We start from the raw sequence: 17467 nt of genomic DNA, 5'->3' as shown, positions 1-17467 counted from the left end.
ATATTTTCCAGACGTATTTCAGTCATAATTATATCGTTGGAAGTCAGGTGTACAGAAGGAAGCAAAGTCATGGGAGCACCAGTGGAAGAGACTATAGAGTTTTAATCGTTTATTCTAAACTTAAGTTAAAACTAACCTGGACTTGAGGATTTGGCTGTAGAGCCGGAGGTAATCCACAGCAAAATCCATAACAATGGGATTGGATTGCGGATTTCTTCTTCCCCATTCAATGGGGAAAATCCACAACAAAATCGTGCACTTCCCGCAGCATGAATGAAATGCTGTGTATTTAAAAATCTGCACCACAGCTCAATTTGTGTGCGGAAAATGACCGCAGGAGGAGGGTGAGATTTTTTTCCAAATCTCATCCACTTTGCTGCTACTGTACGCGGCAGATTTTCCCTTCTACAAAAATCGGATGGGAAAGTGTGAACGTAGCCTGGAAGTAAACATTAGTATTCAATGACCGGAAGCAGAGATCTTAAACCATAAGGTGTTGATGCAGAAAGTATTTTGGAAAATGTTATAAATCATTACACAAGGAATAACATTTAACGGCTGCAACAAATAAGGGCTATTTCTCGTCTTCTTCTTAATTTTGTGAGAGAATAATGTATGAAGTTGAAGAATACTGATGTGTTCTGCAGAGCCACTTAAAGGGGTTGTCGCACAATCAAAAATTAACACCTGTCCACAGGATAGGTGATATTTTCTGCTCTATTGGGGGCCCCATTGCTGGACCCCCATCGATGGCAAGAACAGGGATCCCAAATACCCTGTTCCTCCACACTGCTAGAGTGCAGTGAGGACAGTGAATGGGGTGGCAGTCGAGCATGCGCACTGCCGCACCATTGAAAGTTTACAGGAATGATGGAAACAGCAGAGTACTGCGCTAATAGACATTGAATGGAGCGGCAGGCGCATACTTGACCACTGCTTCATTTAAGCTCCCCGCTGGGAGGGTGCAGTGAGGAGGATCTAGGGCTTCGGGAGCCCCTTCCTCGCGAACGGTGAGGGTCCCAGAGATGGGCACCAAGCAACCAAACATCATCACCTATCCACAAAATATGTGATCATTTTCCAATTCTGGGACAACCACTTTAACGCCTCAACACATTGCATAGGACAGATAATGTGAATGACAAGATCATAATTCTGAACTCAAATGATTTACATAATCATAAAACAATGGCTTTGAAGTGCTGATAGTAATTTGTATTATTTCTATGCATTACAGAAAATAAAAATTTTTTGATGCGATGATTAAAAAATACTAATTGTAACAACCCATTATCACCACAAGGTGGTGGTGGTGTTGTGCAGAATAAGAATTGGAGGCTCCTTCTACCCAATGCATGTGGATAGAATAATAAACCAGAATTTCCATAGTCCCTGTCAATAATTGTTATATATGTATTTCATGTCGGCCATGTGCAGCAGGAATGATAACGAGAAGGCAATTTACCTGACAAGGAGCGAGGCACATCCCCCTGCATTGAAATATTGGCCTGTGGTATGTCCATAGCCAATGGATTGTCCACCTGAAATCCCAATTTGTACTCAACCTGAAGAAAAAAGAACAAATCATAAAAGATCAAAGCTAACCGCACAAAATGTCTGCAAAAACTATCCACGCCTTCCATTGTATGTGCCCATACGTTACTACATTGTGGTTTTTATTAGGATATTCTTTAGAGACTTTATTATGGAGGGATCTACGTTAGTTAGATAGATATACATATGTGGCCAGTTTCTTTACCCCAAGCAAAACCAGATGCTCAAGAAGTGTCACAGCCTCATCAAGTTGAATATTAAGAACATATACCAAGTCATTTCCACAGCCAAATATGGCACATGGACAAGGGGTGATCAGCTGGAAGAGCCCCTTTAATGGGGGAAACACAAAAACATGACGACATCAATGAAAAGAGAAAATGAGGTGTATAACTTCAGTATCTTCCCCAATGGAAGACTCAAAACGTAAACCTAACCCTCCACTGGCATGCCATAGTTAAAACATTTGCAGTCTAGACTAAAAGGATTTCTTAAAGGTGTCCTCGGCTGGTGCTACAAAACAACTATGAACATAAAGTCACCAGGAAAAGGCAACGCACTGAATAAGAACAAACAGTCAAATAAAATAAGCCAGATGTCAGAACAAGCCCATCAACACAAAGCCATGCCGAACCTATGCTCCAACACAAAGCCATCCCAAACCTATGCTCCAACACAGCCATGCCGAACCTATGCTCCAACACAGCCATGCCAAACATATGCTCCAAAACAGCCATGCCAAACCTATGCTCCAACACAGCCATGCCAAACCTATGCTCCAACACAGCCATGCCAAACCTATGCTCCAACACAGCCATGCCGAACCTATGCTCCAACACAAAGCCATCCCAAACCTATGCTCCAACACAGCCATGCCGAACCTATGCTCCAACACAGCCATGCCAAACCTATGCTCCAACACAAAGCCATGCCGAACCTATGCTCCAACACAAAGCCATGCCGAACCTATGCTCCAACACAAAGCCATGCCGAACCTATGCTCCAACACAAAGCCATGCCAAACCTATGCTCCAACACAGCCATGCCAAACCTATGCTCCAACACAGCCATGCCAAACCTATGCTCCAACACAAAGCCATCCCAAACCTATGCTCCAACACAGCCATGCCGAACCTATGCTCCAACACAAAGCCATGCCGAACCTATGCTCCAACACAAAGCCATGCCGAACCTATGCTCCAACACAAAGCCATGCCGAACCTATGCTCCAACACAAAGCCATGCCGAACCTATGCTCCAACACAAAGCCATCCCGAACCTATGCTCCAACACAAAGCCATCCCAAACCTATGCTCCAACACAAAGCCATCCCAAACCTATGCTCCAACACAAAGCCATGCCGAACCTATGCTCCAACACAAAGCCATGCCGAACCTATGCTCCAACACAAAGCCATCACGAACCTATGCTCCAACACAAAGCCACCCCGAACCTATGCTCCAACACAAAGCAGCCCGAGCAGGGAAGGTGCGCACCGCTCAGGATGGATGCAGCTTTTCAATAGGTTAGGGGAGAGCTGTCTAGACCTGCCAGCAGTCAGACATGGGGGCATTGTGTAGAAAACAACAAGAAATTGTGAGACCAGAGCAATTCTACCAAATCTGTCAGAGAATAGAACAGCAGGAGTTCTGCTCGGTCAAGTCTGTAAAACCTCAAGGTAGCTGGAAAAGCTGGGTATAAGAACCATAGGTTAGTCACCCAACTAGAGTTCAGAATGACAAATCTGCGCAGTTATAACAGAGACCTCCCTGAATCACTAACATTTATCAGTTTTAGTACTAAATGTGGCAAACAGAAAAAATATCTAACCAGCAATCTTGCCAATTCTTCTTTGTTTGAGAATCCCAAAACAGGTATACATAAAACCCGATAGCATTTCTTACCTCTGCCGGATTCTTACTCCTATCATAACTAAACATGTGACACACACAAACACAATTTAAACCCAAATTTGACCAATAGGGGTTACCATCCAAGTTCTGTTGGTGTAATACCCATGTAACACCTGAAATTACCGATGCAGATATGTCAACATCTCCTTGTGTAAAGCTTTATAATATAGAATAGTCTATTTGGACTGGTAACATTTGTTGTAAAACATCACATATATAGTATATTTGACAATGTGAGAAATTAAGTCAAGTAAAGTACATCTGTATCCCATATAGGAAATATATATATATCTTGCTTTATAGTTAACCCTTTTGGAAAACTAGTAACTAGACTACAAATCCGAAAGGCCTCTTTATGCAGAAGCAAATTCCTCCATTCCCACCTTGTACTGCGTGATTAACCATGAATATACCTTGCACTTACAGTCATTTTACATCTGCCCCATATATACACAGGTAAAATGTTTCGAGACACTGGATGGATTTCTTGAGTTGCCTTTACAAATATCTGATAAAGGCCAGGATCACACAAAGTTTATGATGCAGTTTTTGGCTCAGTTTTTTTTTTTATAGCCAAAGCCAGAAGTGGATCCAAAAAGAAGGAGAGGTATAAAGAAAAGACTGAAACATCTCCGTTATTGTGTCCTCTTCTGTGCTTGGCTCCAAAAATTGTACTAAAAACTGCATCAAAACGGTGTGTGATCTTGGCCAAAATGATCCAGTAATCTATAGATTGCGCAGCCTACGTATTGAGCCTTGCAGGTAACCAGACAAATCGTATTATCTTGGAGTACTTCATACTAAAAAGGAGCAGAAAAGTGGGGGATACTTTTGACGCCATCTTATTTTTATCCTTTAAATAAGTGTGTATTTTTTTATTTATTTAGGGGTACACGTTATATGTGGCGCTTGAGTATAAAGCAGATCATACACATTAGACGCTTCTGAAACGGAGGTGACCCCAGTTGTTGGTGAGGTGCAGCTGGGGAGGCATGTTGACAGAAGTGATTAGAAGCTACACGGGCATTTTTACGGATGTACAAATATTTGGTTTAGCGACATAACTGACCCCTTCTGGGTTTAGGAAACAAATTTTAAGAATTGTTCCTTTTTTCTGCCATGGACTGCAGCCAATGGCTAGGTTTAGTAGGAAAAATATTGAGAAGCCATGCATTAGATAGCCGGTGGCTGAACGCCATCTCCCTACACTCCCCCATAAACACGAATGCTTGGATCAGCCAAGAGAGGGAGATAAGCTGTGGTCAGACACCTCTGGAAACGCTCATCTCCTGAGGAACAAAGGATTGAGCATGTTGTGCTGCCCTCGTACACGAGATTATTGGCGGATCTCGCTGAAATCTCAGCTTTAGAGCATAAAGGGAGGACAGTTCTGCTGGAAGTACAGAAAGAAGGACTGACAAACCTACCTTAGATTTAGCGTGCCAGCTGAAGTGGAGGCTGCTGGTCTCAGTGGGAACGAGCAGGTTAAAGGAAAGGGCATAGTGATTTATGATATCGTTCCTGATGTAATAAAGCTCTGCATCCAGTCCTAAACAATGCAAGAAATAGGAGAGATTCAGTGTTTACACATCAAAACACAATATATAATGTCATCAAAACAAGAACAGTCATGTATAATGTCACCAGAACGGCCACGTTTAAGGTCATCAGAACCAGGACGGCCACGTATAATGCCATCAGAACGGCCACGTATGTCATCAGAACCAGGACGGCCACGTATAATGTCATCAGAACCTGAACGGCCACGTATAATGTAATCAGAACGGTCACGTATAATGTAATCAGAACCAGAACGGTCACGTATAATGTAATCAGAACCAGAACGGCCACGTATAATGTCATCAGAACCAGAACGGCCACGTATAATGTCATCAGAACCAGAACGGCCACGTATAATGTCATCAGAACCAGAACGGCCACATATGTCATCAGAACCAGAACGGCCACGTATAATGTCATCAGAACCAGAACGGCCACGTATAATGTCATCAGAACCAGAACGGCCACGTATAATGTCATCAGAACCAGAACGGCCACGTATAATGTCATCAGAACCAGAACGGCCACGTATAATGTCATCAGAACCAGAACGGTCACGTATAATGTCATCGGAACCAGAACGGTCACATATGTCATCAGAACCAGAACGGCCACGTATAATGTCATCAGAACCAGAACGGCCATGTATAATGTCATCAGAACCAGAACGGCCACGTATAATGTCATCAGAACGGCCACGTATAATGTCATCAGAACGGTCACGTATAATGTCATCAGAACGGTCACGTATAATGTCATCAGAACCAGAACGGTCACATATAATGTCATCGGAACCAGAACGGTCACGTATAATGTCATCAGAACCAGAACGGCCACGTATAATGTCATCGGAACCAAAAGGACACTCAACATCTGCCCAATCATAGAAACGGAGTAAGGGGAAAAACATTCCAGTGATGCGCAAATTAGTCCATAGCCAGAATAGATAAACGTCACAAGAGAAAAGCATTTCACCCAATTCACCACTACATAGAATCTAGGAAAATCCAGTTATTTTTCTAATGGCCGGTGAACTGGAATCCGGCAATAAAGACGCTTCTCTCACATCAGATACCACACGCGGCATTGCCATGGAGTACACAGTATAATTCACTTATCAGTAGGTTATATGTAGACATAAATGTGCACAGCTCTCCCATACAAGCAGCTATAGGTTAGAGTGTGACACAAATACAAGTACTATATAAAAAGGTATATATGATAGGTGTACGGCAAGTGATGACATTCAGGGTACTTGTACACAAGGTAGATGACATGCAGCTTCTCTGTATGGAAGTACCGGCAGAAACCCTGCAGTGTACGGCTCCATGCACACAACCGTATTTTTCATCAGTAATTACGGACCCATTCATTTCCACTGGCCACAGACTTTTACTGATGGGCCTTAGGCCTCATGCACACGAACGTATTTTTTCCTTCCCGTAAATACGGGTCATTGGTCACACGTGTTCGACCTGTATTGCACCAGTATTTACGGACCCGTGCCCGTAAATACGGGTCCGGTGTCACCCGTATTTACGGGCACGTTTTCGCTGCAAAATTGAACTGAACTAATAGGAAGCCCCTTCTCTCTATCAGTGCAGGATAGAGAGAAGGGGCAGCCCTTTCCGAGGTAAAAGTAAAAGAAATTCATACTTACCCGGCCGCTGTCTTGGTGACGCGTCCCTCTTTCAACATCCAGCCCGACCGCCCTGGATGACGCGGCAGTCCTTGTGACCGCAGCAGTCACATGGGCCGAAACGTCATCCCGGGAGGCCAGACTGGAGGAAGAAGCAGGGAGTTCTGGGTAAGTATGAACGTCTATTTTTTTTTTTACATGTTGATTTATATTGTGATCGGAAGTCACTGTCCAGGGTGCTGAAAGAGTTACTGCCGATCGTTTAACTCTTCCAGCACCCTGGAGTGACTATCCACTGACATCGCCTAGCAACGCTCCCGTAATTACAGGAGCCTCAGACTTCTATGGTCCTGCCCGTGCCGTAATTACGGCCTGAAATAGGACATGTTCTGTTCTATATTTTTCAATGGCACGGGCACCTTCCCGTAAGCATATGGGGGAGGTACCCATGGCCAATAGAAGTCTACGGGGCCGTAATTACAGGCCGTTTTTACGTTCGTGTGCATGGGGCCTGAGTGCTGAAAAAATTATAGAACCTGTCCTATTCTTGTCAGTATTTACGGCAAGGACTCTCCTATAGAATTCTATGGGAGCTTCCATAAATACCGTAGGTATGTGGATGTGCATCCGTATACCGTCCGTATTTACGAAAGCGTTGCTATGCAACATGCTGATGACATTTGCATCTTCACTCTTTTTTACGGATCAGTACATACGGATGGAACACGGATGAAATACGGACCGTATTTACGGACACCCTTTTGTACGTACTGATGAAATACGGATGCCTACGGATCCGTATTTACAGACAGTATTTCTGGATAGATGAAAATACGGTCGTGTGCATGGGGCCTAATACAGTACCAGAAACGTAGATGGATTCTACCAAGTCTCATCTACATGAAGCATATATTTTCCGCACGTTCATTCACCTCCGGGGCAGATTTTTTAATCCGCAGAATGTCAATTTATGTTGCGGATATTCATTGTGGATTTTAGTCCTTTCAATGAGGGGTGAAAAAAATCTGCACACCTAATGTCAATTTGGCCACGGTAAGAATGTGAACTTGCGGCAAAATATTCCTCAGTGTTCAACACGTTTACAGACCCAGTAAACTGGCATGTGGCATAACGTGACCAGCAGAGTCATCATCACTTCTCAAGATGGGGACAGGGAGGGGGAGGTAAAACAGGTCTGCAGGAATATACAATATAACATGACGGTATACTACAGACCATGCTCCATAATATAGATAGATATATATATATCTATATCTCTCTCTTGCCATATAGTTACACTAAACTATACAGTTCATTTAACACGTGAATAAAGGGAGACTCCAGAAGATGTGTGGCCACTGTCCATATAAGCGGAGGGCCCAGACATGGTGAGGACTGTGAGGACATCCCGGTCACATCCCTTCCTGCACTTTGCATCTTTTCCATAAAAGCCTCGTCTCCAGCCCTTCCCCCTGCTCTTCCATAGTCAATCATGGCCTTCAGCTTCACATGGTAAACTCACTGACTGATGCCTTTATTCAGCCGGACACAAAAGAAAACCTTCCCTAATTAGACCAATTAAAAAAAAAAAAAAAGCATGTGATCCGTCGGAGCAGCACTTGCTGCCACCAATTCCAATCAAGGCTGGCACGGTGCGGGTACAACCTTAGGTCTGGGAGACTGGCGGCGCCCTCTCTCATGTTAACTCATTAATCCACACAAAGCATAAGGAGGACGTCTACTGCTGACAGAGGCCTGAAGGAGCCGCATATTTATCTTACTCTGACCCCAAGTAGGAGGTTAAAGATTACACTGGCGAGTCCGTGCCAGGCTGTTCGGGTCATCTGCCCCCCTCACATGGATTCTATGCACATACAATAAAGCAGCGTTCCCATACGGTCATCAGAACATGGTTTTCTTTTTAACTCCGACAATTACAATGCATCAAGTTTCTGTTTTAAAAATGACACGCACTTCAGTATATCATGTGAGAGGTATACAGTATATGGATAATAGGTGTTATAATAATTACTGGATAGGATTTCCAAACACGTCTTATTAGAAATGGAAGCCGTTCCGTCCATCATTCACACACAATCACCCACATTTATACAGTCACGCACATTAATCAATGTATTTGCGCCTTTTTGAATAAATTTTACTCCCAAATAGTCTATTATTTGCTGTGACATATTAAAAAAATTGTGCCAGAATTTAGCGCCATTTGCACCAGTTTCTACAAGTGGAGTGAAAAGTGAGAATGGTTTACTGCTTGGCACTTTTATGAAATGTGACAAAAAAAAAAAAAAAAAACGCAGCCAATTTAATTACCATATTTTCTAACGAAGGGAAAAAATAATAAATACTGTGTATAAAAATAATATGACCCAACACTCCACAGCTAAAAAGGACAATTACTTTTCACATAGGGCCAGGTAGGGCGGAATAGTATTTTCCTTCAATAACGGAAAAACTCATTTAAAAACAGCATTTCGTGTTCACTTGGGTGATCTTTCTCTAATATTAAAAGTAATTTGATGACCTGAAACATTCAAGTGTGACAAATGTATAAAAATATTCTGTATGTAGTGACAAATTTATCAAAGAGGGCAGATGCAATCATAAGTTTCTCACAATGAGCGCACGCACGTCTTTCGTTTCTCCAATACAACTTATGTATTTTCTATAGAAGCTGCATTGTTCACGATCAGCCGAATCAGTCAGTAATGTGAATGGGCGGCTTGGCTGAGAGCGGGTCTTTTGTGAGCCTAATTGATTTGATCAATATTACGGTGATCCTGGATGATTGACATACACAGTACCCGCTCTCAGCCAAGACATCCGTTCACTTCATTGACTGAATGAGCTCATAGCAAACGATACAGCTTCTATGTATAGAAGAGACATAGAACCTGTATATATTTTAAAAAAAAAAAAAAAAAAAAAAAAAAAAAAGTAAAAAAGAAAATGGAAATAAAAGTTCATTTAAAAAAATAAAAAAAAAAAAAGTTTAGAAATCACCTCAAACAGAATAAAAAAAAAAAAAAAAAAAAAAAAAAGGGACCTACAACAAAGTTAAACATAGCCTTTAAGTCAGAAATTGGCTAAAATGACCCCACTTTTGATAAATATGGGCTGATGACTTTCCAATATGCTGAACGATCTCTTTGTGCCAGATGGAGTAGATTTGATCACTCAACAGTCGATCATCACTAATTAAAAGAAAAAAAAAAGCCCCTCCCCTTATTGCAGACTGACTGTGTCCTTTTGATTGCTGAAAAATGTCTTGACATCACGCTCAATAACTGAACAGATCCCAGCGAGGCAGGAGAGCAGCGTGCTCCGTGGAGGAGACAGGTCTCAGTAACAAACAGAGGTTACAGCTTGTAGGGACGAGTTCATACAAAGCTGCAGAGATGAAAGAGGTTTTCAAAGAAATACTGACATTCTGCAAAACACCTCACATACAAGGGTTCACCTGGCATGGTGCCCGGCAGCGTTCAAATCTCATGTTTGACCACAAACCTTTATTAGCTCCCGTTAGTTACACAGCGACATGTGCCTAGAGGAACCGCTTAATAGGACTTGTCACCTCATGAAAACAACATGAGCCACCGTTCCACAGCTTCTTGCAGTATCCAGCCTGGGCACACAATGTACAGCTATTGCCAATAACAGGCGACATGCTTACCTATCACTAATCTTCTTCTCAAATCTAAAAGGTGGCCATACATCTCAGACAGACAAACACTCGACAGCTATTCCTCCCAACGCCCATACACCAGAGCTACAATAACCTGACAAACCCAGGGGATGATGGAATACTTTACCACGGCAGTGCTGGCTGGAGAGGTGGCGGGAGACATTACATGGTTTTACTGTTCATCACTAGGTAAAACTTGTAATTGTACATTAGTCAAAGTACAGAGACTTGCATATGTATAAGGAACGGAAAGGGCGTGATATTATACCAGAAAAACGGCCGATTTGTACCCGCGCGTGACCCGATTTCACGGATCCCTCAAAGTCTTGTCTATTGAGGGATCTGTAAAAAAGGCAAAAATAGGACATGTCTTTTTTCATGGGCCGTTCAAGAAACAGTCGCGTGGATAGCCCCATAGAAGTACATTCATTTTAATGCAGCCGTGTGACGGCAGTTAAAAGAGAAAAACCTGTCATCGCGCGGCCGATTATCCTGTTCATGTGAATAAGGCCTTAGGGAGTTCTGCTCCCACATCAGTGAGGTTTTCATTGTACTTTGGTGGCCTGAATAGTAAAACATCCTGCGCTACTTAGGCCTCGTTCACATCCACGTTGGGGGTCCCGTTCTGACGTTCCATCGGAGCTTTCAGTCAGAACGGGACCGTGAACAGACACAAACGGAACCTAGAGGCTTCCGTTTCCATCATCATTAATTTTAATGGCGACTGATGCGATGCTCATGGTTTCCGTTTGTCTCGGTTGTGCATCGGACCCGTCGTTTTGCCGGAAGCAATAGGAGTAGTCGACTTCCCTATTGCTTCCGGCAAAACGACGGGTCCGATGCACAACAGAGAAACGGAAACCATGAGCACAGGATCCGTCACCATTAAAATTAATGATGATGGAAACCTCTGTGTTTCCGACTCCGTCAGTTTGTGTCTGTTCAGGGTCCCATACTGACGGAAAGCTCTGAAGGAACGTCAGACCGGGACCCCCGATGTGGATGAGGCCTTACAGAGATGGCTCGAGTCAGGCACGGTTCATATCTCATTACATGGATAACATTCTCCATACGCGCTAATAACACTCCCGATGCACGTGTCGAAAGTATCCATAGGGACCCCATTAATATGGCATATGTTATTTTGGCATACACCGGGTCAGTATCAACATTTAAAAGCAGAGCATAGAGAAAGCTACTAACTCATTGTGGAGATCCAGGTAGTAGGGTGTCTTTAGGGCAATGCTCCCTGGGAAAAAATAATGAATAAAAAAAGCTCTCCTTCAGAAAGAAAAATAATTGTCCCTAGTGCCACCTGTAGGAGACTATCCTATAAATCAATGTTGGACTGGAGTAAAGCTATTCTCTATATGGTTCCAAATTTCCTGCAGCCCTTCATCCGCTCACATGGGCAGCACCTTTCCCGCACACAGGCTGCTGTACTGTTATTCTAGATTTATAGTGTTGGGACAATAGGGATTATATGGCTTGTCCTAGGAAAGAACTGTTTGGATTAGTAGATGTCAGCAAGGAATGGACTGTTAAAAGTCTGACCTCTGTAGTCCTCCGCTTCCTCCTCTGCACTCTGAATTCTTTGTGGCACACTCCAAGGGAAATTCTGACGAGGACCAACAGGATTTGTCTATCCACATACGGACTTCTTCTCGATGTCATTTGAAATACAATGAAACTTCATACGGATAATTTAAAAAAAAACACAGCGGTAATGCAAAAAAATAAAAAGCCACAAACCCAACACGTGTAAATACACCATTATTCCTTATATTTGAAAAGACCCCCTAGACCAATTTTCACTGCAATTTTGGGTGGTTGCCTCAGAAGTTCCACTGTACCCGGGAAGTGACATTTTTTTTGTTAGGGGCTGCAAATGGAACAAACGTAAAAAAAAAAAAAAAGAAGCAACAGTTACCTAGCCATGTCACTCCTGGGGGTTGTTTACATGCACGTATGTGACCACTGCAGCCAATCAGCAGGGCTCACTGGTCACGAATCTTATTTCTGGCACAATGCCAGAAATAAGTTGCTGCCGAGCCCTCTAATTGGCTTCAGCGGTCACATGATCTGTACATGTAAACAAACACCGCAAGTGCTGCCGGAGAATCCTGGGGGCAGGGATGGGCAAGTAATTTTTATTTTATTTGCAGCCTCTACTAAAAAAAATATTCACTTCCCAGATAATCCCTTTAACATTTTGATTGCCCTTTTCCAACAAGTGTCCCTATAGTGAAACATAAGATATTGACGTCAGATCTGATGGCGGACCTTACGATTTATGGGTTCTATGGTTGTCCAAGTTCAGTTCGGTAGAACTGTAGGAAATGAGGATGTTGCGTCACAATAAGAGTCGTGAAATGTGGTTATATTAGGTCTGTCTGAAACTGGCCTATTGCATATTTACAAAGTTTAGCCCTCAAACCAATCCATAGTATGTATATAATCCTAGTCTTACTAAAGCACAAAACAGGCAAAGTAACCACACAGATCTATGAAGTCAGCAAACGTAAAAACCACCAATGCATCACATACAAGCAATGCAGAAAAACAAAACCGCTTCATGCTACAACGTGGGCGACATTAGCAGCCTGATGGCCTTATTTAGACATAGGAGACGCTGCGGGAGTAACAAAAAAAAGAATCATCTTCCACACGGAGCACGATCCACACAAGTGATTCTCCAGACAAGTTATATCAGGTCAGGAATACCAGACAAACCAATTACCCCCATGGAGAAAATAGGAACGGTTTAGAAATTCAGCAGTGCGGGATGGACATCTGTTTAATAAGGGGAGGAAAACATACAGAATGCATAGGCTCTGTCCAAGGGTTGTCCAGGAGTAAAAAAATAAATGGCTTCTAGATTCCAAAAACAGCACCACTTCCGTGTAGGGATGTCACGATACCAGAATTTGGACTTCGATACCGATACTTCGTTTAGTATTGCGATTTCGATACTTTGCCAACAGTAGTTAAAAAAAAAAAAAAGTTCTTCCATTTTCTGATGTGAGGCGCGATGAATTTTGAATGTGCCTCACATTAATAGTAATTAACCCCATCTTGTTTCTCAGTCATAATGGGTTAATGCGTAAGGTACAGGATGGGGTTAATTACTATTAATGTGAGGCACATGGAGGTTAAATTCATCATCGCACCTCGTGCCTCACAATAAGTGATAGAAAGCAGTTTTTATTTTATTTTTTACAGCGTACAAATCATAAACGACGCAAAATAATCGTTGGGCAGGTTATTACGGCTGCGCCAATACTGAATGTGTATATTTTATGTATTGAGACTTATTTTAAATGTTTATTGTAAAAAAAAAAAAAAAAGGTGTATGTGGATTTTTATTTTATTTAACATTACTTTGTTTTTACTTTATTTTTGAAACTTTAATGTACTGGCATATATCTATATACTGATAGTAATGTCCCGGCATATATCTATATTACAGTACATTAGCCTGTGTACTGAGAGGATATACCCCGAAGTGTGCCCTAACAGGAAATATGGTAGGACAGCCCTGGGGTCCTTCAATGGACCCTGGGCTGTCTGCCCATATATGGTATGTCCCTCAAAGGGGCATCCCCCTTCTCATTTTCCCCTGAATGCTGCAGTCCGCTGTGATCGCAGCATTCACGGGAATAACGGCGGAGATGAGAGGTTTCTCTGATCTCCGCCAGCGGGGCTGCGGCTGTGTAATACAACCATTGCCCCGCTCCTGACAGGAAGTGCGTGGTCAGCATGAAGTGATGCGGCCGGCGCTGCACTAATGAGCGGCGGCGCAGGCACTGAAGACAGAACATGGGTGTTTTGTAGTGCGCCAGTCATTCTGTCTTCAGTGTCGCCGCTCATTAGTGCAGCGCTGGCCGCAACACATCATCCTGACCCCGCACAGCTAAGTATCGAAATACATGAAATAACGGTATCGAACCGTTTGGGGATGCAGAGTAGCGAAACAGTATCGAAGTTTCGATGCATCGTGCATCTCTACTTCTGTGCACAGTTTGTGTTTGGTATGGCAGCTCAGTTCCTTTTGAATGGGGCCCAGCTGCAATGCCACACAAAGCTACTGCACCGGAGAGGCACAGTTTTGGAAGCAAGCAGCCACGTTTTTTTAATCCCGGACAACCTCCGTGGCAAGGTTGTGACTTGGCAGACTATGCTTTCTGATGGCCACCTACACAAAATAGTCTTGTTTCTTAGGGTATGTGCACACACACTAATTACGTCCGTAATTGACGGACGTATTTTGGCCGCAAGTACCGGACCGAACACAGTGAAGGGAGCCGGGCTCCTAGCATCATACTTCTGTACGATCATGGAGTCCCTGCCTCGCTGCAGGACAACTGTCCCGTACTGAAAACATGATTACAGTACGGGACAGTTGTCCTGCAGCGAGGCAGGGACTCCTAGCATCGTACATAAGTATGATGCTAGGAGCCCGGCTCCCTGCACTGTGTTCGGTCCGGTACTTGCGGTACTTTCCTCATTGGAAAAGACAACAAAGGCAGTCAGCAAACACACTGCAACCAAAATATGAAAACCTCAGTATCACCTCTTCGCCCAGTAATCACAGCAGTGTCTTACCCCACCTCTTCCCCAGTAATCACAGCAGTGCCTTACCCCACCTCTTCCCCAGTAATCACAGCAGTGCCTTACCCCACCTCTTCCCCAGTAATCACAGCAGTGCCTTACCCAACCTCTTCCCCCAGTAATCACAGCAGTGCCTTACCCCACCTCTTCCCCCAGTAATCACAGCAGTGCCTTACCCCACCTCTTCCCCCAGTAATCACAGCAGTGCCTTACCCCACCTATCACAGCAGTGCCTTACCCTACCTCTTCCCCCAGTAATCACTGCAGTGCCTTACCCCACCTCTTCCCTCATAAATCATCTTTTTTTATTCAAACATTAAACATAAGCATACAGGCTTGCGTACAATGCTTTAGGTATTAGATACTAATATACGCAAATGACAGTATCACTGCAAAGGTACCGCTTCCGTTGTGCTGGCACACTGATCCTCAAGACAGCAGAGTGCAAGAATAGTGGCAAAGACAACAGTGCTTTGCACATTTACACATGAGGCGTTTCTATAATGAAATGTAAAACAATTGAAAAAATACACTAACTGATTGTAGCTGTGGAGTGATGAATCACACTTCTCTATCTGGCAGTCTGGTGGACGGGTCTGGGTTTGGGTTTGGTGAACGCCAGGAGAACGTTACCCGCCTGACTGCATTGTGCCAACTGTAAAGTCTGGTGGGGGAGGGATGATGCTATGGGGTTATTTTTCAGGGATTGGTTTAGGCCCCTAAATTCCAGTGAAGAGAAATGTTAATGCTTCAAAATACCAAAACATTTTGGACAATTGTAGTTTCCAACTTTGTGGGAACAGTTTGGAGATCGGCCCTTTTCTGTTCCAGCATGACTGTGCCCCAGTGCACAAAAAGATGCATAAAGACATGGTTGGGTGAGTTTGGTGCGGAAGAACTTCACTGCTCTCGCACAGAGCCCCGACCATTGAACACCTTTGGAATGAACTAAAACTAAGATTGTAAACCAGGTCCCCTCCTCCAACATTAGTGTCGGACCTTACAAATGATCTTCTGAATGGGCAAACATTCCGACATACACTCCAAAATCTTGTAGAAAGCCTTCCCAGAAGAGTGGGAGATGTTTTAGCTGCAAAAGAGGGGGGGGGGGCAACTCCAACCCCCACTGACCAATCACAGGCGAGCAGGAAAGTAATAAAGGGGCAGCAGTGCTTGGCCCCTTTAAAACAGCTGATCAGCAAGGTTGCCAGGAGTCGGACCCCCACTGATCAGATACTGATGGCCAATCCTGTCGATAGGCCATCAGTTTCTAATGACTGGATAACCCCTTTACGTTTTAAAGAAATAAAAATGTTGTTATTTCACTCGTGTGAGCTGATAGACATATTTCAATATAACGGTAGTCCAGAAGAGGCACAGCTATGGTTTATGCCCGGTCTACTATTTCAGAAAATCATCTGATCAAGACAAAAGGTTAAGAGTTCATGTAAAATAAGGAAAATATCCTAAATTCCAGCCTAAGAACAAGCCTGACCGAACAAACACGACACTAGATTTCACTAGAAATTCTTCATGTCTAGACACCACCAAGGAAATCAGCCTGTGGTGAAGAGAACAGATTTCCCTGACGGCATCACTCAAGCACTTGGTTCAGATGAAGTCCCCATGACCACATCTCCTCCACCCTGCAGGTTTGGCCTCTCTCAATGTCCACTGGAAAACAGGTTGTCAGATAACGTCTACATGTGGAGCACATTCATTTATTCTTACCACCTTCTCTCATTTCCTCAAGCGTTTTCCAACTAAGTGAATTTCTAAATAAAGTGAAGACTGTGGACTGGTAATCAGCAAACACCGCTGATGCCAATTCTAGATTAGTATGGAAATGTGAGGCTGCTGCCTGCATACAAATACACAAACCCTACAGACTGGAGTCCAAAGGTCTACAGATTCACCACATTTTACCCATAGTCAATGAATTGATGGTGGATGGGGAGTGTGCGTAGCAAATGGTTCAAAGATGTAAGAACAAGTCTCAAAATCTGCAGCGTCAAGACGTAAAAACTCAGTGCCGATTCATGTCCTCCTACAGAGCGGCTGGTACCCCAAATCATGTCCTCATACAGAGCGGCTGGTAACCCAAATCTCCATTTGAAGGGCTAGTTAGTGAATGCAGTTACTTCATAAAGCAACGACGATTATCTTTTAGACGCCTTGGACCCCCACCGAGAACGGGCTTACCTGGCTCATCATGGGAACCCTATAGGAATAGAGTAGTAGTGCGCATGCTCGGCCACCGATTAATCCATTTTTCTTATGGGGCGGCTGAAGATGGCACTTGGCAAACACATAGAAAGGAATAAGGGTGGGGGGTGTCAAGCATGTGCATGACCGATCCACTCCTATGGGGCTTGCAGGAACGGCAAAGGTAAGCTCATGATCGGTGGGGGTCCTAGTGGCCGGACCCCTACTGATCAGATATTTATCACCTATCCTGTGCTGTGTCCGTAACTCCCAACCACCTAA

General features: G+C 43.6%; 1 protein-coding gene across 2 annotated transcripts in view; it reads right to left on the bottom strand.

Annotated features, from left to right (window-relative positions):
- The window catches only part of RYK (receptor like tyrosine kinase), a 139938-nt gene that overhangs the window by 79525 nt on the left and 42946 nt on the right, over nt 1-17467 (bottom strand). For both annotated transcript variants that reach the window (XM_075861198.1, XM_075861199.1), the window contains exons 2-3: nt 4895-5016; nt 1466-1565 (exon numbers count right to left, since the gene is read on the bottom strand). In XM_075861198.1, the coding sequence (XP_075717313.1) occupies nt 1466-1565; nt 4895-5016 (222 nt within the window). The remainder of the gene's footprint in view (nt 1-1465; nt 1566-4894; nt 5017-17467) is intronic.

Source organism: Rhinoderma darwinii, chromosome 4 (assembly GCF_050947455.1).
Source record: "Rhinoderma darwinii isolate aRhiDar2 chromosome 4, aRhiDar2.hap1, whole genome shotgun sequence".
In the NCBI taxonomy this organism is placed as follows: Eukaryota; Metazoa; Chordata; class Amphibia; order Anura; family Rhinodermatidae; genus Rhinoderma; species Rhinoderma darwinii.
Note: the sequence above shows the minus strand (reverse complement) of the source record. Positions and strands in the feature narration are given on the sequence as shown.